Source organism: Chaetodon trifascialis, chromosome 24, assembly GCF_039877785.1.
Source record: "Chaetodon trifascialis isolate fChaTrf1 chromosome 24, fChaTrf1.hap1, whole genome shotgun sequence".
Classification (NCBI taxonomy): Eukaryota; Metazoa; Chordata; class Actinopteri; order Chaetodontiformes; family Chaetodontidae; genus Chaetodon; species Chaetodon trifascialis.
The window spans coordinates 6,825,033-6,844,032 of record NC_092079.1 but is presented as its reverse complement, the minus strand read 5'-3'; the positions used below and the strand labels follow the sequence as shown (position 1 = coordinate 6,844,032).

The 19,000-nt window shown below is 43.7% G+C and overlaps 1 protein-coding gene across 1 annotated transcript; it reads right to left on the bottom strand.

Moving 5' to 3' along the window:
* Positions 1–2,298: 2,298 nt before the first annotated feature.
* Positions 2,299–19,000, bottom strand: slx9 (SLX9 ribosome biogenesis factor). Its single transcript, XM_070957828.1, has 6 exons — positions 18,696–19,000; positions 18,364–18,481; positions 9,000–9,068; positions 5,891–6,065; positions 3,993–4,058; positions 2,299–3,880 (listed from the first exon to the last, which is right to left on the bottom strand). The coding sequence occupies exons 1-6, from the start codon at positions 18,888–18,890 to the stop codon at positions 3,754–3,756; spliced, it is 750 nt and encodes a 249-aa protein (XP_070813929.1). The 5' UTR covers positions 18,891–19,000; the 3' UTR covers positions 2,299–3,753.

The following is a 19,000-nucleotide window of genomic DNA, read 5'->3' as shown; positions in this document are numbered from 1 at the left end:
AGAGCTGATCCTGAGTCAGAGCAAATCACAGAGGCAGACGGCGTGGAAATGAAAGGACTCCAGAGCCACGAGAAATGTACACATCAGCGCGAGCAAACACACAAAGGTGCTCTTTCGCTCCGTTCATGCTCCCCTTTGTGCAGCTCTGGTGTTTGAAGGTTGAGGAAATATGAGAAATAAAACTTGGGTCCTTCCAAATGTGCAGCCCAGAGGAGCCCGTCAGTTTGAAGAAAGCATGCAATGGGACCAAGAATTTCTCACCAACTGGGTTTATTATATGCTGCATTTACGTTTGTGCTGCAGAGACAGTGACAGGACAAGGTTTGTTGAATCACGTGTTGCCTTCAAAATAAAGTCAAACTTCATGTGCAAGTCGATTTTCACTGATTAAAAGATTAGCTTCTGCACAATGACTCTGCTCCATACAGTCACAAATACCTCGACTGAATCATTTGTGCACACGTGACTTAACATGAAGTCTCATTATGCATGAATTCATGAAACATAGGTTAAATAATGATGTTAACAGTGTAACCCAGGCCCTTCCTCCATAGGTGTTCTATCAGCTGGTATACCAATATTGTTAACCCCAAAAATCCCTAAATATTTCTATCATTATCAGCCTAAAATATCAGCCTGATCAATGCCTGATCTTGTCTCCCTGTGCCACAGAGCTCCATTTTTGTCCAAAAAGTATTAAAATACATCAGTGAGCCACACTGTTACCATGAACACACACGCTGCACTTTATTCTGACCACCCTGCTGCCAGAAATACTCACTAGAGCACTAAATGTGGATTAATCCACCGCTTAAAACAGCCACAAATGGACAATTTCCTCCTGACTGAGTCACATTTGAGAAAAACTATTTGAGGAAATGAGGGAAAATTTATGGAACAAAGTATTTTTGAGTTGCTTTGAAAGATGGACAGCGGGAACCAATGGGCTTTGAGTCGACAGCCACAAAAATATAGAAAAGCACCGGCCTGACTCTTCAAGGCCTTAATTATTTTGTTTGTACTGCGCTCACACATTTCAAAACAAGGTCATTAGTGGCACAACAGCAACGTCTTGTCCCATCTGACCATGGTTGACTTTGAGAGCACAGATTGCTAATTTGAGAGCGCAGTGTAGGGATTAAAGAGTGATGATTGCTATTGCTGATCACCAAAAAAACAAAAAAAAAACATTCCCTCTGACAGCTGCTGGGCTCTGCAGGAGGAAATATTGTCTATGCAAATACATGGAAGGTTTACTTCATAACTCTGAGGTATGAAGATGAAAGGGTGAGTCCACGCATCATAGCATTCCAGCGTCTTCATTAGACCATTAAACAACATTTGGATCCACAGGGGGATCTCTCCAGGTCTTCATCGGGTCCTGTTTGATCTGACAAGGACCCCTGCGTGGATTGAAACATTGTTTGATGGTCTAATAAATGTGTTGCTGAGGTATTGTGCGCCGTGTGGGCTCCCATTTTTTGATCACCTTCAAAAAGATGTTGTGCTTTGGCAAGCGGCTGGCAGTCGTGTCAGATCCACACAGGTTTCTGTTAATGGGCGAAATATGCAAAACCACAGGTACGATTTTTTTTTTTCTGCATGAATAGCAAGTAGGTTTCAGATGTTTTTGCATAAACACTGCAGCTCCTGCTGAGAAACAGTATTCACAGGGCCCTCGTCTGTTTACACGCTTTTCTTAAGAATCTCTGTTTACTGTGCTTTCAGATGTCTTTGGCCATGTTCCTGTTGCACGTCACTCAAACAGACTTCTTGTTAGTCCTGAGTCTGGACTGTCGGGAGTCTTGTTGAGACTCGGTCCTTTAATCCTCTTCCTGCCTCTCTCTCCCGTGTTTACTTAAGGTCATCCTCGGCTGTCAGTGAGTATCAGCTGGTGACGAGAGTCACGTCTCCCTTCAATGCCAGGCTCCGTTTGGCATCGCAGGAATGTGGGACAGCCGAGTAACACAAGTCATTTAACACTCCAGTCAAAGGAGATTCGAAAAAAAGAGAATACGTCCACACCTGTCTGAGAGATGAGGCTGAGATGGAAGTAAAACGTCTCTGCTGCCTGAAGACTCGAGGAACGCGTCCACTGGCTTCTGTATTCAGTGTATGTCGAAGATAGCGAACAACGAGCTCTGATTACTTTTAATTTGACACTGTGCTCTTCCCATAGAATCCATTATTAATGAGTCCTAATGGCCCACAGCAGCACTGGACCTTGTATTGATTAGGTTTTTCTTACCTCTAATCTAATCATAGCGAAGGCTTCCAGAGGGATTTTTTTTTTTTTTCCATATCTTTTTACATACGTACATGCTGCAGAGGAGCTCATAGGCCAAGATCAACCTGGAAAACTTGACCAAGAACAACTGTAAATCTGCTTCCCTTCCCAAGGATTTAATCATTCTTCCTCTCTGTCTCTGCAGAAGTCACACGTGAATTATGTAATTTATGTAATGCATATAAATACATTAAGTTAAATACACTCATGCATGTTTGTTTCTGTGTACAGTATACGTGCTTACAGTAGGTATGTAGTTATATGTGCATATATGCATGCGAATACATATAATTGATAGATTTTTTAAGACCTATCATTTCTTATTATGACTTACGTACACTTATTATGACAGAAATCATGTTAAAAAAAATAAGAGTTATAAACAAAAATGAAAAATGAGAAACTGTGTTCATAAAACATGAAAATTATGAGTACTCTGAGTCAGAATTGTGCACCTCAACCCCACTGAACACCTTGTTTAACATCAGTGCCTGACCTCACAAATGCTCTTTTGGCTGAGTGGGCACAAATTCCCACAGACACACTCCCAATGCATGCTGGTCAGGAGTCCACTGACTTCTGGCCTTGTAATGCAAGTCATGAGTCCAATTATGATAATGAGAAACATAATGACAGACTTGTTGAATGAGGTAGTATCTTCTAATTACGTGTAAAGCCTAAATTATTAGAACAAAAACACAGGTTTTATTTACCCACAGGTATTAAATTATAGAAGTTTGGACACTGTAAAAAATCAGTATGAATTCTGAAGTCTGCATTGACGTACACATGTAGAGTAATTTTTACAGTGAGGTACATGTTGATATGCTTCCTGATGACAGTTTGACAATATTTTCATTCACTTTGCGGCTCAGTGTTGCTCCGACAAGATGTTCATTTACATGGATCAGTGGAGTTGCTATGGTTATTACTGATGAGTCACTCGGTGTTGGGAGCTGATCTTATTCTGAATACCGCACAATGAGAAGACACTGAAAATAGAAGAGTGGGAATGGTTGTGTAGGTGTTGAGAGAAACGAGGCAGATTGGTTTGTACATGCACCATTTGATTATTGAGTGTTTTGAGTTGGAGCCAATGCCAGCTGAAAGTCAACACTGGAAATCCAGCGGATAGAAACTGCGCGTGAAAGTTGATGGTTAAATGTACTGTGATTTATTACTGAAGAGGACAGGTGGATCATAAAAATGAGAGGATCTCCATTACAGTCAGCATTAACAGATACTACACTTTAAGCCACTCATCTTTGTTTCTTCGTCAGGGAGCAGTCAGCAGCATCCTTTAGTCAGTGGTTGCGAGATGTGGTGGGATATCAGGTTCTTCCTCCTTTCAAACCCGAGGAAGTACCGGGGTTGGGCTTCCCTGACAAAACCTTTCGTCTGGGATTCGTTGATTAACGTCTGTGGAAGGACTTCGGTCTCACAGAGTCGAACTGCTGCTGCCGCTGTTAGCTGGGACCTTGCTCGTCTTCCTGCCTCATCCTCTTCCTCAGCTGCTCACCAATATCAGCCAGAGGATTCATTTTGGCAGAGAGGGTCTTAACTGCGTCACTAAAGCGGCTGGTCTCGGTCTCCCTGCAATCAAGGCGAAGCACACAAAGGCTCAGACCGTTAAGGGAGAGGCTCATTTCACCGCTGAATGTGCAGGAAGAAGAAGAAGAAGAAAAGAGTTTGAAAAGCTGCTTACAGGAGTCTGCGTTTCTGTGACTGTTTCATCTGACTGAAATCTGTTGGCTCAGGTCTCTTCATCGGCCTGAAGGGAGGACACAGGACAAAGACAGGGACATTTTCACAGGCCGCACACAGGACGTTCCACTTCAACCTACAGGTGTAAAGCTGATGTAATGTTTGTGAGCTGCGAGCATGCACAGCATCAAATAAGTCACACGGTGGTGTTATCTGTGGATTAGCATGAAATCATCCATCCATTCACGCGTGCTTTTAGTCATGCTTTGTAGTTATATAGGTGACACGACGAGGATTCGTTTTATTTCTGCACCAAATAACATCATCAACATGAGATGGTGGAAATCGCATTACTTCTGATCTTGTCAATAAAGATGATTTTTACTTTTCGTTGGACACAGAAAGAAGCCTTGTGGAAAATGCAGGTTGGCGTCACATGTGGAACCGCAGCCATGGTGGGTAGTGCTGCTGCAGCCAGCGCGCCGCTCATCTCTTATTAGCGCAGAGCAGGACCTGATGAAAACGAGCCCTCTGCTCCAGGCAGCGGAAACTTTTACGACCACGTTTATGACCACGTGTGTGACCACTCCATCGCACAAATGACGGCTCCGCTGCAGAGCTGGATTGAACTGCAGGCAGGCGTAGCTCCAAAGGGAAGAGAGATAATTGAAAAATTCCACCATGGAAGGCCGAGCCGGGCAGGATTTATGTTTTCTGTAGGATCGCTGTGACTTTTTTTTTTATTTGGCTTTTGCATCAGATAAGCAGGACTGCCTTTGATGGCTTCTCCACTCTGCTTTCATTGATGTGATGCCCTTCCTCTTTATCAAGCCATAATTCACAGACTGTACCTTTAAACACACCTGCTTCTATCTGATCACTGATAGCCACTCCACTTTAATAACTGCAGACTCTGAATTATGAATGTCTTTAACATGTTTTTCAATGTGAGACCCGTTACTGGATCCTGAATCTGGACAATGAAATACTGGACCTGTCTGAGTGCTGAATAGTCCAGACCGGGTTCAGCTACAGTACGAGCCACTCTGGCCTGCTTCATTACCCCGGTTCCTGTTCAAGCATTGACAATGAAGCTAATCCGCCTTCCTGAAGAGGATGTGAAATGACTCATTCTGACAGCAGAGACGAGTGTGGACACAAGCCATCGAACGGTCTGACCATTCTCCACGAGCCGTTATGATGGAGGAGCAGGGCCACTGTTAGGAAACCCAAGGGTGTTTTCACACCTGTGAAACACTCGAAACTACTGGTCTGACTGGTTTCAAAATTAGAGAAAAAAGTCAAAGACTGACTGCAAGCTGGACTAAAGCTCCCAATAAAACTGTAATAGACTGAAAAGGGCAACATTTCACCCCTACTGGGGTCAGTCAGTCTAAACATGACTGACCTCCACCTCTTCCTGTGTCCATTCAATTCAAAATCAAAGGAAATGATGCTATACGTGCACCATAGGACGCCATCTGAGTGACACTGCCAATAAAACTTGACTCTTTTGCTTAATTCTGTCACTTTCCCAGTTAGTGTTGGAATTAGTGTGCAGTCTAGAAATGGGACACATCTCGTCTTTTAGCAATCCTCCTCCAGAGCTATGATAAAAACAAGGATGGTTTCTGCGCTTTTTTTTTACCCAAATAAAATTTGCTGATTAAACATCCGACAATGTGCTACTACCAGTGTGACTCCAGCCAACAGATGGAGGCTCATCAGTCAGTCTGCTGATACTGACGCCGTCACAGCTGCTAAGTCTATGTGTTGGACTCACATTTACTCTTCTCAAGGACAAAAGAAGTGATAATTATGGAGCAACACACTTGAAAATTCCTAACAACTGTCATGTTGACACCTGATGCCTGCCAGAGCGGGCGCGTTGGCACTCACGCTTTGTTTTTCCTGCTTTTGCGGCGAGCGGTGGGGGCTGTGGGGGCGGGCGTGATGAGCTGAGAGAGCTCCGGCAGGGCGTCGGCCAGCGGCCTCATGTCTCCCACCACGGGTGTGGCCTGCCTCCGGGCCTCGGCCGCCTGCTGCTCCTTGGCCTGTTTGATGGAGCTGATCTCTGAGAGGAGGCAGAGGAAGAGAGAGAGAGGGCGAGTTACATCCGAGCTAAACAACACAATGAGAAGTGAAGCACGAGTGGATGTCAGTGAAGGGTAAGAGGTCTCCATCTGGCACACAAAGAACTCCACATCCAGAAAAATGTCAGTCTGAAGCATGTAACAATTTAAAGGTCTAGTGAAATGAGGAACACATTTTCCAGTCTGCTGCTCGTGTTTAACAAAGGCCTGTTCATACAAAGCTCATGAAAACAGCCTTTCATCAGGTCCTAAACACACGCACAACGCAATCATATCGCAAACAGGCAAAGCAAGCAGGCAAAACTTTATTTATTGAGCACATTTTCATTCCAGGTGGAAGTAAGAGCGTGAGCAAACACACGAGTTATAAACATTTAAGAAAATAAAATAATTCAGACAAGCAACTGATTGAGAAAATAAAAGCATGGATGAGTTTTTCAATGCCTCCCTGGGATAAAAAGCTGCTTGCTTTCCTGATATATTTTAATCATTAAATCCGTTTTAATGATACTGTTAAGGGTCCAGAATGCCACCAAGATTTCTGACCTGTGCCACGCTTTCCAGAGACTGCTGTGACAATTCAGTTCTATCTTTTCACTGTCTAATTGTGAGAAATTGCAAGTCAAGCTCCCACTATCTTTGATACATTTCGACACTGTGTCAGTAGGGTTCAGATCAGCAGACAGGGAAATATATCGCAGCGTATCATTAGCAATATTATGGCAACACACACAATTATGGTGTCTCTTGATAATTTGGCCCACAAGCAGCAAGTGCAAATTAAATGGGCCTAAGAATTGACCCTTGGGGAACACCGCAAGATGAAATTTTATTTTTGGAGCTAAAATTCCCAAGACAAACAATCCCAGCCCTTTATCCTAAGATAAAACCAGCCCAGTGCTAATCCTGACAGACCAACCCCCCTTTCACGTCTCCCCATTAAAATATCATGAACAATATTGTCAAATGCCGCTCTTAGATCCAGTAATACTCAGTTAGAAACTCTACCATTGTCACGATTTATTCTTAAATTATTCATAATGTTGACCAAGGCTGTCTTTGTACTGTGGTTGAGACAAGAGCCAGAGTGGTAGAAATCTTTGTTGGTTGACAGGTGATTGATTAGCTGCTTGTGGACAATTTTTCTTTTATATTTACTGACAATAGATGGATATTTTGACGATCATTGATCTACAGTGAGAAGAGCTCCTGAAATGCCTGAGATCAGCAGTAAACATTGAGGTTTTGACTACATTTCATGACACTGTGTCCTTTGGTATGTATCAACATATGGAAAACATATCTGGTGCCTTTTCACCTGCATCAAAAACAAAGAAAAGCATTGGCTAATGTGCAAACTGTTAACACTCATAGGCTTCAATCCTCAAATACTGGCATGAGCCTCTAAAACTCCCCTCTGGTCAAACTGTACTGTCTCGACCCCGAGTCCATGATCTGAAAAGGCTAATATTTCATTCTAATTTTCTTCCAATTCCTGAAAACTGTCAGCCATGGAGCAGCTCTTGGGTTTCAGCAAGATTGAGTCGCACGGCCATTAGCACCTAATTATACGCCTGAACAGGATATGTGTTGTGTTACCCAGGAATTGATTGGCTCAGCAGAAGGGTACGGTTACAGGCCTGATCGTCATTATGGGAGATGATGGTGGCAGCGATGATGTTGGCGGCGTTGGGGAGAGGAATTATAATTACAGAGAGACTCAAAGTTGGACCGTCAGCCACAAAGCCCCAAAACTCGGTGACTTACTCGTCAGCCAGAAAAGTATTGAATGGCTGCCGAAGATACCTGTAGTCATCATTCACAATGACAATCAAGACTGCTGCTTCAAAAGCAGGTCAAATGAATCTTTATTCGAAGCTCTAATGTTAACAATCAATAACGGTGATGTGAGCTGAAGTCTCTGATTGCTTCACACATTTACTGGAAAACCTATGATGATGTTCTGTTTTCTGCTGCTAGCTAATCAATGAGCTGCCAGCTAGAACATGCTAGCTTGACAGCTGTGAGTATGGTTAGCGGTGACGATACACTGCCTTCCCTGAGCTGACGGACTCTTGTTCAGCAGCTCACCAGCGGCTTTGGAGAGAGGCATGGGGATGGTGTTTTTGGTTTGTATACTTCCAAAGTCGAGCTTACTCATGCTGGTCTCTCCAACGTTATCATCTCCAGCTTTAAGGCTGCACCTCTTCTTTCCATTATCCCCATTTGTGCATACAGTCATCACAGCTTCACTGCCACAATGCTAAATAATCCATCAACCCATTATTTAAATATATCCCACAGTTGGTGTCAGGTTTTTCTCTATATACTGCCAATCACCTGATACTCATGGGAAGAAATGTCTTCCCTAGTGCCAGACTCAGCAGCAGGCTCTGAACTGGGACAATGAGGGGGAAATCTGAGTTGAAAGCTAAATACACAAGACCAGTGTGGGGTAACATTACTTTTAAAATGAATGAGTTACAATAAAAATTCCTGCCATTAAAAAGTAAATCATTGTGTTGCACCACAACCTTGAAAAGTAACTTTTTAGAGTGTTTTTGCGCTCCCAAAAATGAAAACTCCCTTGCAATTCCTTGCAAATGTTGGTTATAATGTACAGAGCACACATACATCTACCTTTGAACGTACTGAATCTTGGTTTCAAGTCGACTTAAGCACACACAGAGGGATACAAATGGGTTTTTAAATTTGTTTTTTGGCATTTATTGTTAGATATGTGAACAATATGATGTGATGCAATAGGTTTAAAAAGGCATTTTACTGTAATACCATGAAGTTAATGCTGATATGGTAAAGTGTGAACAATGTCTACCACTCTGTTCTAACCTGTATCAGTCCATTATAGTATGTGTGCATTCCTACTTAAGTGCTGAGCGTTGATATAAACTCACTGTTGAGCCATCTCTCCCTCCTCTCCTTCATCTTCTCTTTCTTTGACTTGACTTTCTTCTCTTCTGGGCCTGTGAACACACACACACACACACACACACACACACACACACACACACACACACACACACACACACACACACACACACACACACACACACACACACACACACACACACACACACACACACACACACACACATAGTTACGTGACAGCACACATCAAACCCGGCTGGGCTCCACTCAGCAGAGGGAGAAGCTACTAATTAAACATGAAGAGAGGCAAATTCATAAATGTGTTAAAGATACATCAAAGGTGGCGAGGGAATGACTTGGCTGCAAGCTACAGCAAGCCTCCACCCTCACCACCCCCTCCACCCCTCCCTGAGTGAGAGCAGTGAGAGACGGAAGGCTGCATCACAACACGCTCAGGTTTTGTGACAAACGAGACCTGAGGAGCGTTTCCCGCTTCACTTTTAAGCCTACATGGACGAGGCGTCCTGAAAGTGCTGTGGATGAAATCCCAGTGGCGAATGAGCTTGCATGTCAACAGAGCCATCTCCGTGACAACGGAGCAAATTGCAGCTGCTGATGAAGAAGTGGACATTGAGACAAGGTCAAGAACGAAGTTTCAAGCTTGAAGTATTAGCACTTTAAAATCTTTGTGAGTGTCTTCAGTTTCACTGATTTTAAGCATTTCTGTGTTCAAAAACAAATCTAAACATTCTTATTTACTGAGTAAATAAAGTGATGCAGCACATTTGGATCTTCCACCACTTCCCAGAGCTTTTGCACATGACAGGACAGAGTGTTTACCAAAAATCTGGCAGCATGGCTGTGAAGTTAAGACAAACTTCCTGTCACCTCGAACTTTCTCTGCGCTCACTCATTTCATCTGTCGATACAGACGAATGTGCAGCTGCTGTCATTAACCTGGATTTCTGTTTTGTCAGATGCCCTCCCAATGAGAAAATGATTATTTTATCACTGCAGCACAGCAGCGGGGGGATGACTGCTGCTGAACTTGTAGTGTTTATGGGCCACACTGGCTGATGAACTGCATTAAAACACAGTGACGGTAACCACAGACAGCAGGAGAAGGAGACCCCAGCTCAGTATTGGCACCTATTACACACACAGACTACAACCAATTATTCATCCCATTATTTGAGTGGCTAAATAATGGATTTAATAATGAGAACAGACCAAAAGTTCCTTTCCAAAATGGAAAAGAAATGGAAAAGTTAGAGCCGGTCGCACCAGTCGTATCTGCCCCCCCCCCCCCCCCCCCCCTTGTGGGAAGAACACCCCGCGGCTGGAAGGGAAAGTCATTTTATCAGCAAAGCCACCTTGAGGTTCCCTGTGGTCAGGACATCCTCAGGTGCAAGAGAAGCCTGGGTGGCTCAGATACACTGTGACAATCTGTGTGTGTGTGTGTGTGTGTGTGTGTGTGTGTGTGAGTAAAATACAGTGAAATGAATACAACACTATTCTGCTCCAAATCTCACAGCGCTCCAGCTGTATAATATAAACTACTGACATCTAATTTTAAAAAATGATGCAGGGGTGAAAGATATATGCACGGTGGAAAGGAGCGCCGCTCCATCTTCACTTCCCTGTCTGCTCTTCATCACAGTAACACTGACAGATGATGATGATCACATAAAACAACATGGCTGGTGTGAGGATGTGAGAAAACGCACACCAACAGCTGAGAGTGGGGGGAAAAAGAAATCTGATGGGGAATGAGGAAAATGGAAAATAACACACCAGGAACAACATCAGTGACTGGGCTTTTCTATAATCTGCTCTGAAAAACACATGACTTCCTGCTTGTGCCTTTGTCCCCTGAGTTCAGTGATACTGATGGTACAAATATCAGGGAGGGTACAACACAGGAAGTGATGCTTTTTACCTTCCTAACGCGGAAGGCTTCTCTGATTTCTGCCCTCCATCTCACCCTCTCTCGCTCAATACTGGACCAATTTCAAAAAATTGTTGTCCCCATTAGCCACTTACACACAAAAGCAAGGGGGAAATAGGGTCCATCATCACAGATAATATTTGACTGGAATGTCTCCGTCTATCCGGGACAATGCAAACGTCCAGGACATGCGGACCAACACCAATGGAAACTCTGCACACGAGCTCACATTCATTGAGTGAAAATGTGATGCAGGTCAAGCTGATAAAAGGGAATACTTCAACAACACGGTGCAGAGCGCGCAATCAATGAGACTTTTGATTCCATCAGTAAATGAAGAACTACTTGAGGACTAATGGCACTGCAAATGATCTGATACGGTTAATCCGAGGGTTTAGATCATGAAAGGAAACAGTCCCTGCACAATGCACTGCAGCCATTGGCTCTGTGTGCGAACAGAGGGACGATCGATGAGCCTTTCCCCGAATGAAGCGCTGGATTGCAATGGTGTGTTCCAGAGGCCTGAAAGCAATGACTGTAATTAACAATGCAGTAAAGACCTTGACCATTATTTCTGAGAATGGCCTGAGGGTGAGAGCACACACTACAATTAGGATGATATATTGGTTTGCTGATATATGTGGGTCAATATTGGCCTTTTGTTGAAAACGACATATTGGAAAATTGGGGTCACCTCTGACATGATTATATATTCATTATAGACAGACACTACAGCATGTGCACTGGAGGTTTAAGCATGAAAAATGGATATTACACCACTTTAATCTCAAACTACCAGCCTTCATAAAGCATATCCATTTAATCTACTCTAGAAAACCTGACATTTAATCTGACATTTACTGCAAAGTCAAGCATTCTCTGCTCAAAATATATCGACATGACGTCACATCAGCTGGATCTGAATGTTATTTGTCCATAAAAATATTCTCAAACCATCAAATGGAAGAATTTGCAAGGCATATTCCAAACAAACGTTTGTCTTAGGCGCTTTATAGTTCACTTCACCTCAGCATTGAGTGCTGTGTAAACTAAAGGATGCCATGCCGTGCCTGGCCTTGTTTCTATCAATTGATTTGCGTCAGCTCCAGCTCGGAAGAGTTCGAAAGGTCAGAGGCAACAGACACGTCACGTGTCATTTCAATGTGCACAGCAGGGTGCGACGAGTCCTGCCCTGTCCTGTCCCGGCAGGAGCAGCAGCAGCAGCAGCAGCAGCAGCAGAAAGGCTGTGTGCTGGCCTATTGATCCCATTTATCCCAACTTCAGGCATGAGGACGAGAGCAGCAGCTGGAATATTTACTGATATCATCTGTATGTCTACAGTCTTTATGTCAGTCTACCTTAAGCAAGAAATACATGCTGGACTAGCTACACACCAGATGTTCAGTGGTGCCAATAATGAATGACATTGAATGCAATATAATTATAATCCTTAACGTACAACACAGTTCACTGCAATGTTCAGATTTTGTTGAATTAGAGATAAGTTAGTGTTAGTCTCCTCATGCAAAAGTGTTGTATGTAAGTCCAGTGGTTAAAGCTGGCGTTTGTGTTGTTCTCAACAATACCATGAAATGATCCAAACCTTCAAAATACAGTACAAACATCACAGTGTCAAAAGCTGGTCACTGTAGTTTTTAATCAAACGTTATTTGTTTTGAACGGCAGATTAATCCACATTTGGTGCTCGAGTGAGTATCTGGGACAGGGGAGCGTAAGTGGCAAAACAAAGTATAATGCATGTGTGTTCATGGTAATCAGTGATGTGTGTGTTAATGCTATAACATGTATTATGGCCCAGACTTTCTAACAGGGCTATTAGTTAAGAAACTCGGTTTCAGAGAGGCGGCTGCATTCAGTGTTAGCTGCATGACTAACAGCATGTCTAGACGGGATGTCGATCAAAGGATGAACTTGGCCAGAGAACCCCAGACAGTCTTATCGAAGTACAAGATTAAAGATAAATTCTGCTTTTTCCAACCTTGATCTTGTTTTTGTAATTGGAGGCAGCGTTCCTGTCAGTGAAGACAACATTACTCATCAGCTAATAAGAACCGCACAGATTGTAAATACCAGCTACCAAAGCTACATGACCGACTGAGAAATGGCTCCAAATGAGTCGACTTCCACCGAGCCGGCACAGCCACAGCTTCTGAGCTGACTAAAAATGACATCAGGGATTCATCGCTTGCTACTGATTGGTTGTTGCAAAACAAAACTAGGGGGTAAGAATAACAGGAAGCAACAAGACTCACAGACTGCAGCCATGCTAGCAGCTTTGTGAGACCTTTGAGCTAAATGTTAACATCAGCATGCTAACATGCTCACGATAACAGCGTGTATGTCTAATGTTTACAATGGTTACCATGTTCAACATCTTCGTTTAGTGTGTTAGCATGCTAGCATTTGCTAATTAGCACTAGCGCACAGCTGAGGCAGATGGGAATGCTATTAGTTCTGCAGGTCATAACTCAAATTTTGTGCTGATGATGGCGGTAGAGAGTCAGCAGACTTCATCTTCTGTGGACCATGAATGTACCAAATATCTTGGCAATCCGCCCAATAGTTGAGAAACTGGAACAAACTGGTGAACTGACTGACCCACCGGCATCGCATTAGTGGAGCGATGATGCTGAACACTTGGAGATGAACCAAGTTTGTCAACAAAAGAACTCCAAAAAAACACTCAGGTTGGTTCAGAACTGAATGTTCCGTTAATGAGCTTCAACGTCCAACGCTTCAACAAAATATCCAATTAAAATCTGAACACCGAGAGCTGAATTTAGTGTGTGAATGGTGCTGTGTACATATTCCATCTGCTGGCGTGTCAGTGGATGCTGTTCAGACAGGCACATTATCTCCCACAGTCTACACACTCCAGAGATCCTGGCAGGCCTTTATCTGCCACCGCAGCACTAAACAACAGAAGTGTTTCTGCTGCCGCTGCAGCAAGAAAACAGGCAAAGATAGGCATCTGCTGCTGACTACAAATGCGGGTTGAGGTGGAGAAATCTAATCTGTTGTGAGTGGGTGGGGGTGTCTATTGTGTTTATGGAGGGGGGGGAAACGGGGAGGTGCTTTACCACCACTCCGATCCCACTGGGGGCATCGTCTTCCCGCTGTTAGGTGAAATTGATAGCTGTGATTACGGCTGGCTGGAGGCTACACCTTCACCTACCCAGACCACATCCACAGACTGTACATCCTGCTCAGACTCTTCACCTTCCTGCACCTTCGGGTCTGGACTGACAGCTTGGCTCGAATGGGTGGGGGTAGGCGCATGAAGTACTACCGAACAGTTTAAGGTCAGTAAATGAGGATGGAGAGATGAAGGGAAACCGGAAGGAAACTGAGCAGGGCTTCACGCTTACATTTATTCTTAATGAAGGGAGAGAGAGACGGAGCTGATGGGCTCCAAAACTGGACCAGAACCAAACGGCAACAAGGTGTCATTTTAAATGAAACAAACTAAGTATGAAAGTGCTATAAAATAAAATAAAAATTCTGTTTCGTTTCTGACATTTAATCCAAATTTAGATGAATGATTATAAGAGATCATAATGTCCCTTTGATTGACTTGTGTCCTTTGCTTGTTCAGCACTTGATGTTTGTTTGGAAAAAAAAAAAAAAAAAAAATCAGGGTCTGAGCCAATCACAGGCAGGGTAGGGGTGGGTCTTTGTGGAATATGGATGGGTAAAAAAATAACACAGGGAAGCGGAATAATGGACCGTCAGAACAATTTCACGGCACCCAGTGAGGACCAGTGTCTCTGACAATGAAATATGACTGCAGAGTCGTTTCCCGATTAGGCGTGAATGTCATGACTTTTCTGTTTCAGGGAGGTGTGAAGCCGTACCGCTGCTCGCTTTAGCCAATAACAAGCCTTCTGTCTGCCTATATGCCTTCACGGTCAAATGAACATGCAAGAAAGAATTCACACATTTACAGTTCAGCCCACGACACAGATCAACAGATGTATGGTGTCTGAGTGAAACCTCCTGCTGGGCTGGCTTTCTAACTAATGACTGTCAATTCCGCAGCGACATTAAAAGAACATTTCAATAATCACTCAATGTTGGACCATTTCAGTTCTAAACAGTTCCACCACCCTGACCGAAGGACCCCAAACTATCTGGTTTCTCACCCAGAAACTCGTTCCATCTCTCCAGCACGGCTGAGTTTCATAAGCAGATAACCATTACTTCCATTGCACGCTCTGATGCTCTGATGCACGCAGTCGCGTTATAATGATGCAAGTAAACATGACAGCTCTGCAAGGGCAAATTGGCCCATCAGCCTCGTTCCAAACAGGGGGAAAACAACAGAGATGGGTGAAACACAAAACACACAGAAACACTGAGAACATGGGAGGGTTGACAGGTATGTGATATGATCGAAACTCTGATTTTTCAGTGTCCGGTCTAACAGCTGATGAAGATGCAGGAGAGGAGCAGAAAAAAGGGTCATGAGATGAGAGGAGAAAGATGTGGAGGGTAGAGGACGAGGAAGAGGAGAGGAGGGATGTGGGCAGGCGGGCGGTCTGTAGGGAGCTGACCTCAGAATAAAGAAAGCCGGGGTCTTCCCTCCAGGGTCTGGTAGTGATACGATACCTCTAATTAGACTGCAGACTGAGCACTTTGTCAAAAGACCGTGGGGCCTGTCTGATCAACTTCCACAGTCAGGAATTTACATGAAAGGCTCAGGATGACACATCCTGGCCTTTTATTATAAATATGATCTCTGGCACAAACCCTCGCTGTGGTCCTCTTGTAAATAACGATAACTGCAGCCTGACCGTGAAGCATATAACAAAGGACCCCAAATCCCTGGTAAATATTTGTGCCAGCAGGCGGCGTCAGGATGTGTTTGAGGTTTATTCAGCATAGAATCGAATCCTGTTGCGTCTTCAGTGTTTGCGTTCATGCAAGTTCCCATAATTGCATCCACGTTTCCCTCACTTGTGTCTTCTTCCTGCATTATAGTCTCTCTAAGTGGCAGCAATTTAATAATCGTTTAATAATTTCAAAGCATTTATCAAGATAGAAATTCTTTAAAAAGCATTTATTAAAGTTATATCCAAGTAACCTTGCCTGCTTGGTGGTTTTTTGTCCTCGTCTTCTATTTCATAGACAAAACAAAGGATCAAATGTGTGAGTGATGAACTGATAATGAAAATAAGTGAGTTGCAGACCCTCAAACAGATTTCAAGGCCAACGTGACTGACGTGCAGAATGGAAATAGGATAGAAATAAATGGATGTAAGTGTCCAAATGAAAATCCAAAACATTGGTACAAAAATTGACTCCTTGCATTCACAGCGAATCATATCCTGTTTCAGTTATCAGGAGATCATCAGGGTGAGATATTAGAAGAAGAGTGTCCTTAAACTGAGGCAGCACCAGCCTCAGTGTCTTCCAATTGAAGCAAGGAAACACTGATGCAGCTAAACCTTGATTTCATGCATGAGCTAAATTTATACCGCGCCTGGTCTATAAATAGCAGCAGGCCGTTGTCTGGTGAGGCTTCATGCAGCACAGCGTGCTTAGCAACTAGGCCCACATCCATCATTCCCTTCTTCAGACACATCCCCAGTCACAGAGAGCCGCTACCGCTGCCCTTCATCCATTTGATTATCTTATTTTTTTTGTTCTTCAGCAGTTCTGCTCAGATTTCTATGCCAGCCTTTTGAAGCTGCTGCTCCAAAGCTGGAAGGAGATGTTCCAGCAGTCTTAATTAGTGCCACAGAAATCCCCCCAAAAAGCCTTTACTGTAGTCTGCTGTGGCGCTGCTGGAGCATGGAGAGGATAAGCGTAAGTCTTATACGCCATCTAGTGGCCAGAAAAAGCAATGCCAGAAGGCCACACACGACTGTGTCTCGATTCCACTCTGGAAGAGCCTTTTCAGCATCATTAAAATCAACAGATTTCTTGTGGAATAACTGAAAAAAGGGGATATACTTACAATTAGTAGACACCCTGTACACAATTAGTATGTAGTACTTATGGGAAATCTTAACTTTAATCCCAAATCCTGATTTTAAAAAATCCAGTTTTATTTGAGCAAAGTTCTTGAAAGGCTGCTTGTCAAATCTGGTATCTATTGTTCCATGAGAAGAATGTTTTATAGAAAAAACACGTTCATATTCTAAGTCAGGAACCAAAAACTGTCATGGTTGTATTGTTTCCTTACCGGTGGTGATAATAAAAGTAAAGTGTTGTACGAGTGTTGTTAAATGTTCCCAAATTTTTCCCTATGGGGGATTAATAAAGTGTTAGCATATCTTATAACATTAGCCCTACAACAAAATCCAGATGTTCACTGGATTCATTTAGGTTACCAAACACATGTGAGAAGTTTAAAATCAGTCAGTCTGAACACGGGTGACCAGGCACAAGATCCTGTACTCATAGAGCTGAAGAAGGAGGCACAGTTGACCAATGGGATCACAGAACTGCACCAGAAGCAGACCTGCATCTCGTTGGATAAACCGAGCGGTCTAAAAGAGATCCAGGCTCAGTTGCTGGCAGACAGAAGCTCACAACCAAATGTATAACTCGTGACATCAACCCAGTCAGCTCCCAGTTTGTGGATACAAGACAGCTTCGTCAGCTATAACAAGAACATACACAAATGACACTGTGATTCCAGGCTGCATCAGACCAACCACTGCCTGGACATCCTCACCCAGAGGCCCGGGTGCAGGCTGTGCCTTTTCCAGACCAACCTCAGCCTCATGCTGAAGAAAAAGGACCTGAAAAAACGACATCTGGACGACACACAACATATCAGCGCTGCCAGCGGGACATATAGCTGCACAGGCATCTGTTGAGTCTGGAGGACAGACTGGTTGCTCCCGCCCTGAAGGTACAGCAGAAGAGCAACAACATGCATCAGAGTTTTCCTGTTCATGCACAACCTCACTGTGAGTATTCCCAACAAGACCAGGCTCTGCAGGAGACAGGCCCCTCCAGCCAGCACTCCTTCCTGCAGCAGAGTACATTAGCGCTCCGCTGCAGCCCTGTGGTATTTTCCATTTGGTGCTGCAAAATTAAATTAAGTGTAAAAAATCTTGCACCCTCCTCTGCTTTTCAGAGCTATATAGTGAACTTCAACTCACTGTTTCTGTGTTTGGCCACCTCTCATCACTCTGCAGCATCATTTTCGACAGCAACAGATCGCAGTTTCCAACTAAACTCTCAGGTAAATCAATATTGCATATATGTACTATATTCAAAATAAGCCAGGATGGGGCTGATATTTTGTTTTTGGCTTCTTGTTGTCATGTTTGTCATGCTTGTTGTGCTTGTGACAGATGTCTGCAGTTATGAAAAAGTCAAACAAACAAACACTAAGGCACGGTAAGCACTGGACATAGTGAGGAGCTAACAGACTAAATATCTGAATATCTTCCAGCTACACTTACCTTTCTGAGGTACAGGTACATCTGGAGGTTTCTCAAACGTCAGTGTTTGGACCAGGGCCTCTGGAGATATCTTAGTGCCAGCAAAGACCCCAGCGGGGAAGGAGCTCTCTGCCAGAACCTGTGAGGACGGTACATCAGGACAAGATTATCAAAGCCAAAATCCACCGTTTTCATCATATAACTTAAGACCTCTAAATTGAGTACGAGCTGTTTTGGTTATATTTGGAGTTTTAGACCTTCAAAATAAAACTCTAATTTTACAGAATGGCCCTGAAATCAACGTGCCGCTTGTTCACCTGTCGAACATCTGGATTGTGTTGTGTATAACACACCTGTTTAACGTTTTTCGACTCGTCACTCTTCTTGCCCAGAAGTGGAGGACTGATTGTGTGTGGTCCCAGCGCAGGAGGCTTCACTAAACTCTGAGATAACACAGAGTCCGAGGGCTGTGTGAGGCTGCTTGGCCTGTCAAGCTTCACTGCCTGCTGGTGAATCTTCTGACGGACATGTTTTATTTTCCCCACCATGTTAATAAAGCCTAGAGAACTTTATATTGAACCCAAGCTAATGTGTTTCATACAGCGACTCGTTTTGACGCTCCCCGGTGTCGATGGCATGTGACGTTATCAAATTCGCT

Coding starts and splice junctions, on each gene's coding strand:
- slx9 (XM_070957828.1), bottom strand. CDS start 18,890: ATGGTGGGGAAAATAAAACATGTCCGTCAGAAGATTCACCAGCAGGCA. Junction 9,069..18,363: donor TGTACCTGTACCTCAGAAAG/GTAAGTGTAGCT, acceptor GTGTGTTCACAG/GCCCAGAAGAGAAGAAAGTC. Junction 3,881..3,992: donor TCACAGAAACGCAGACTCCT/GTAAGCAGCTTT, acceptor CCTTGATTGCAG/GGAGACCGAGACCAGCCGCT.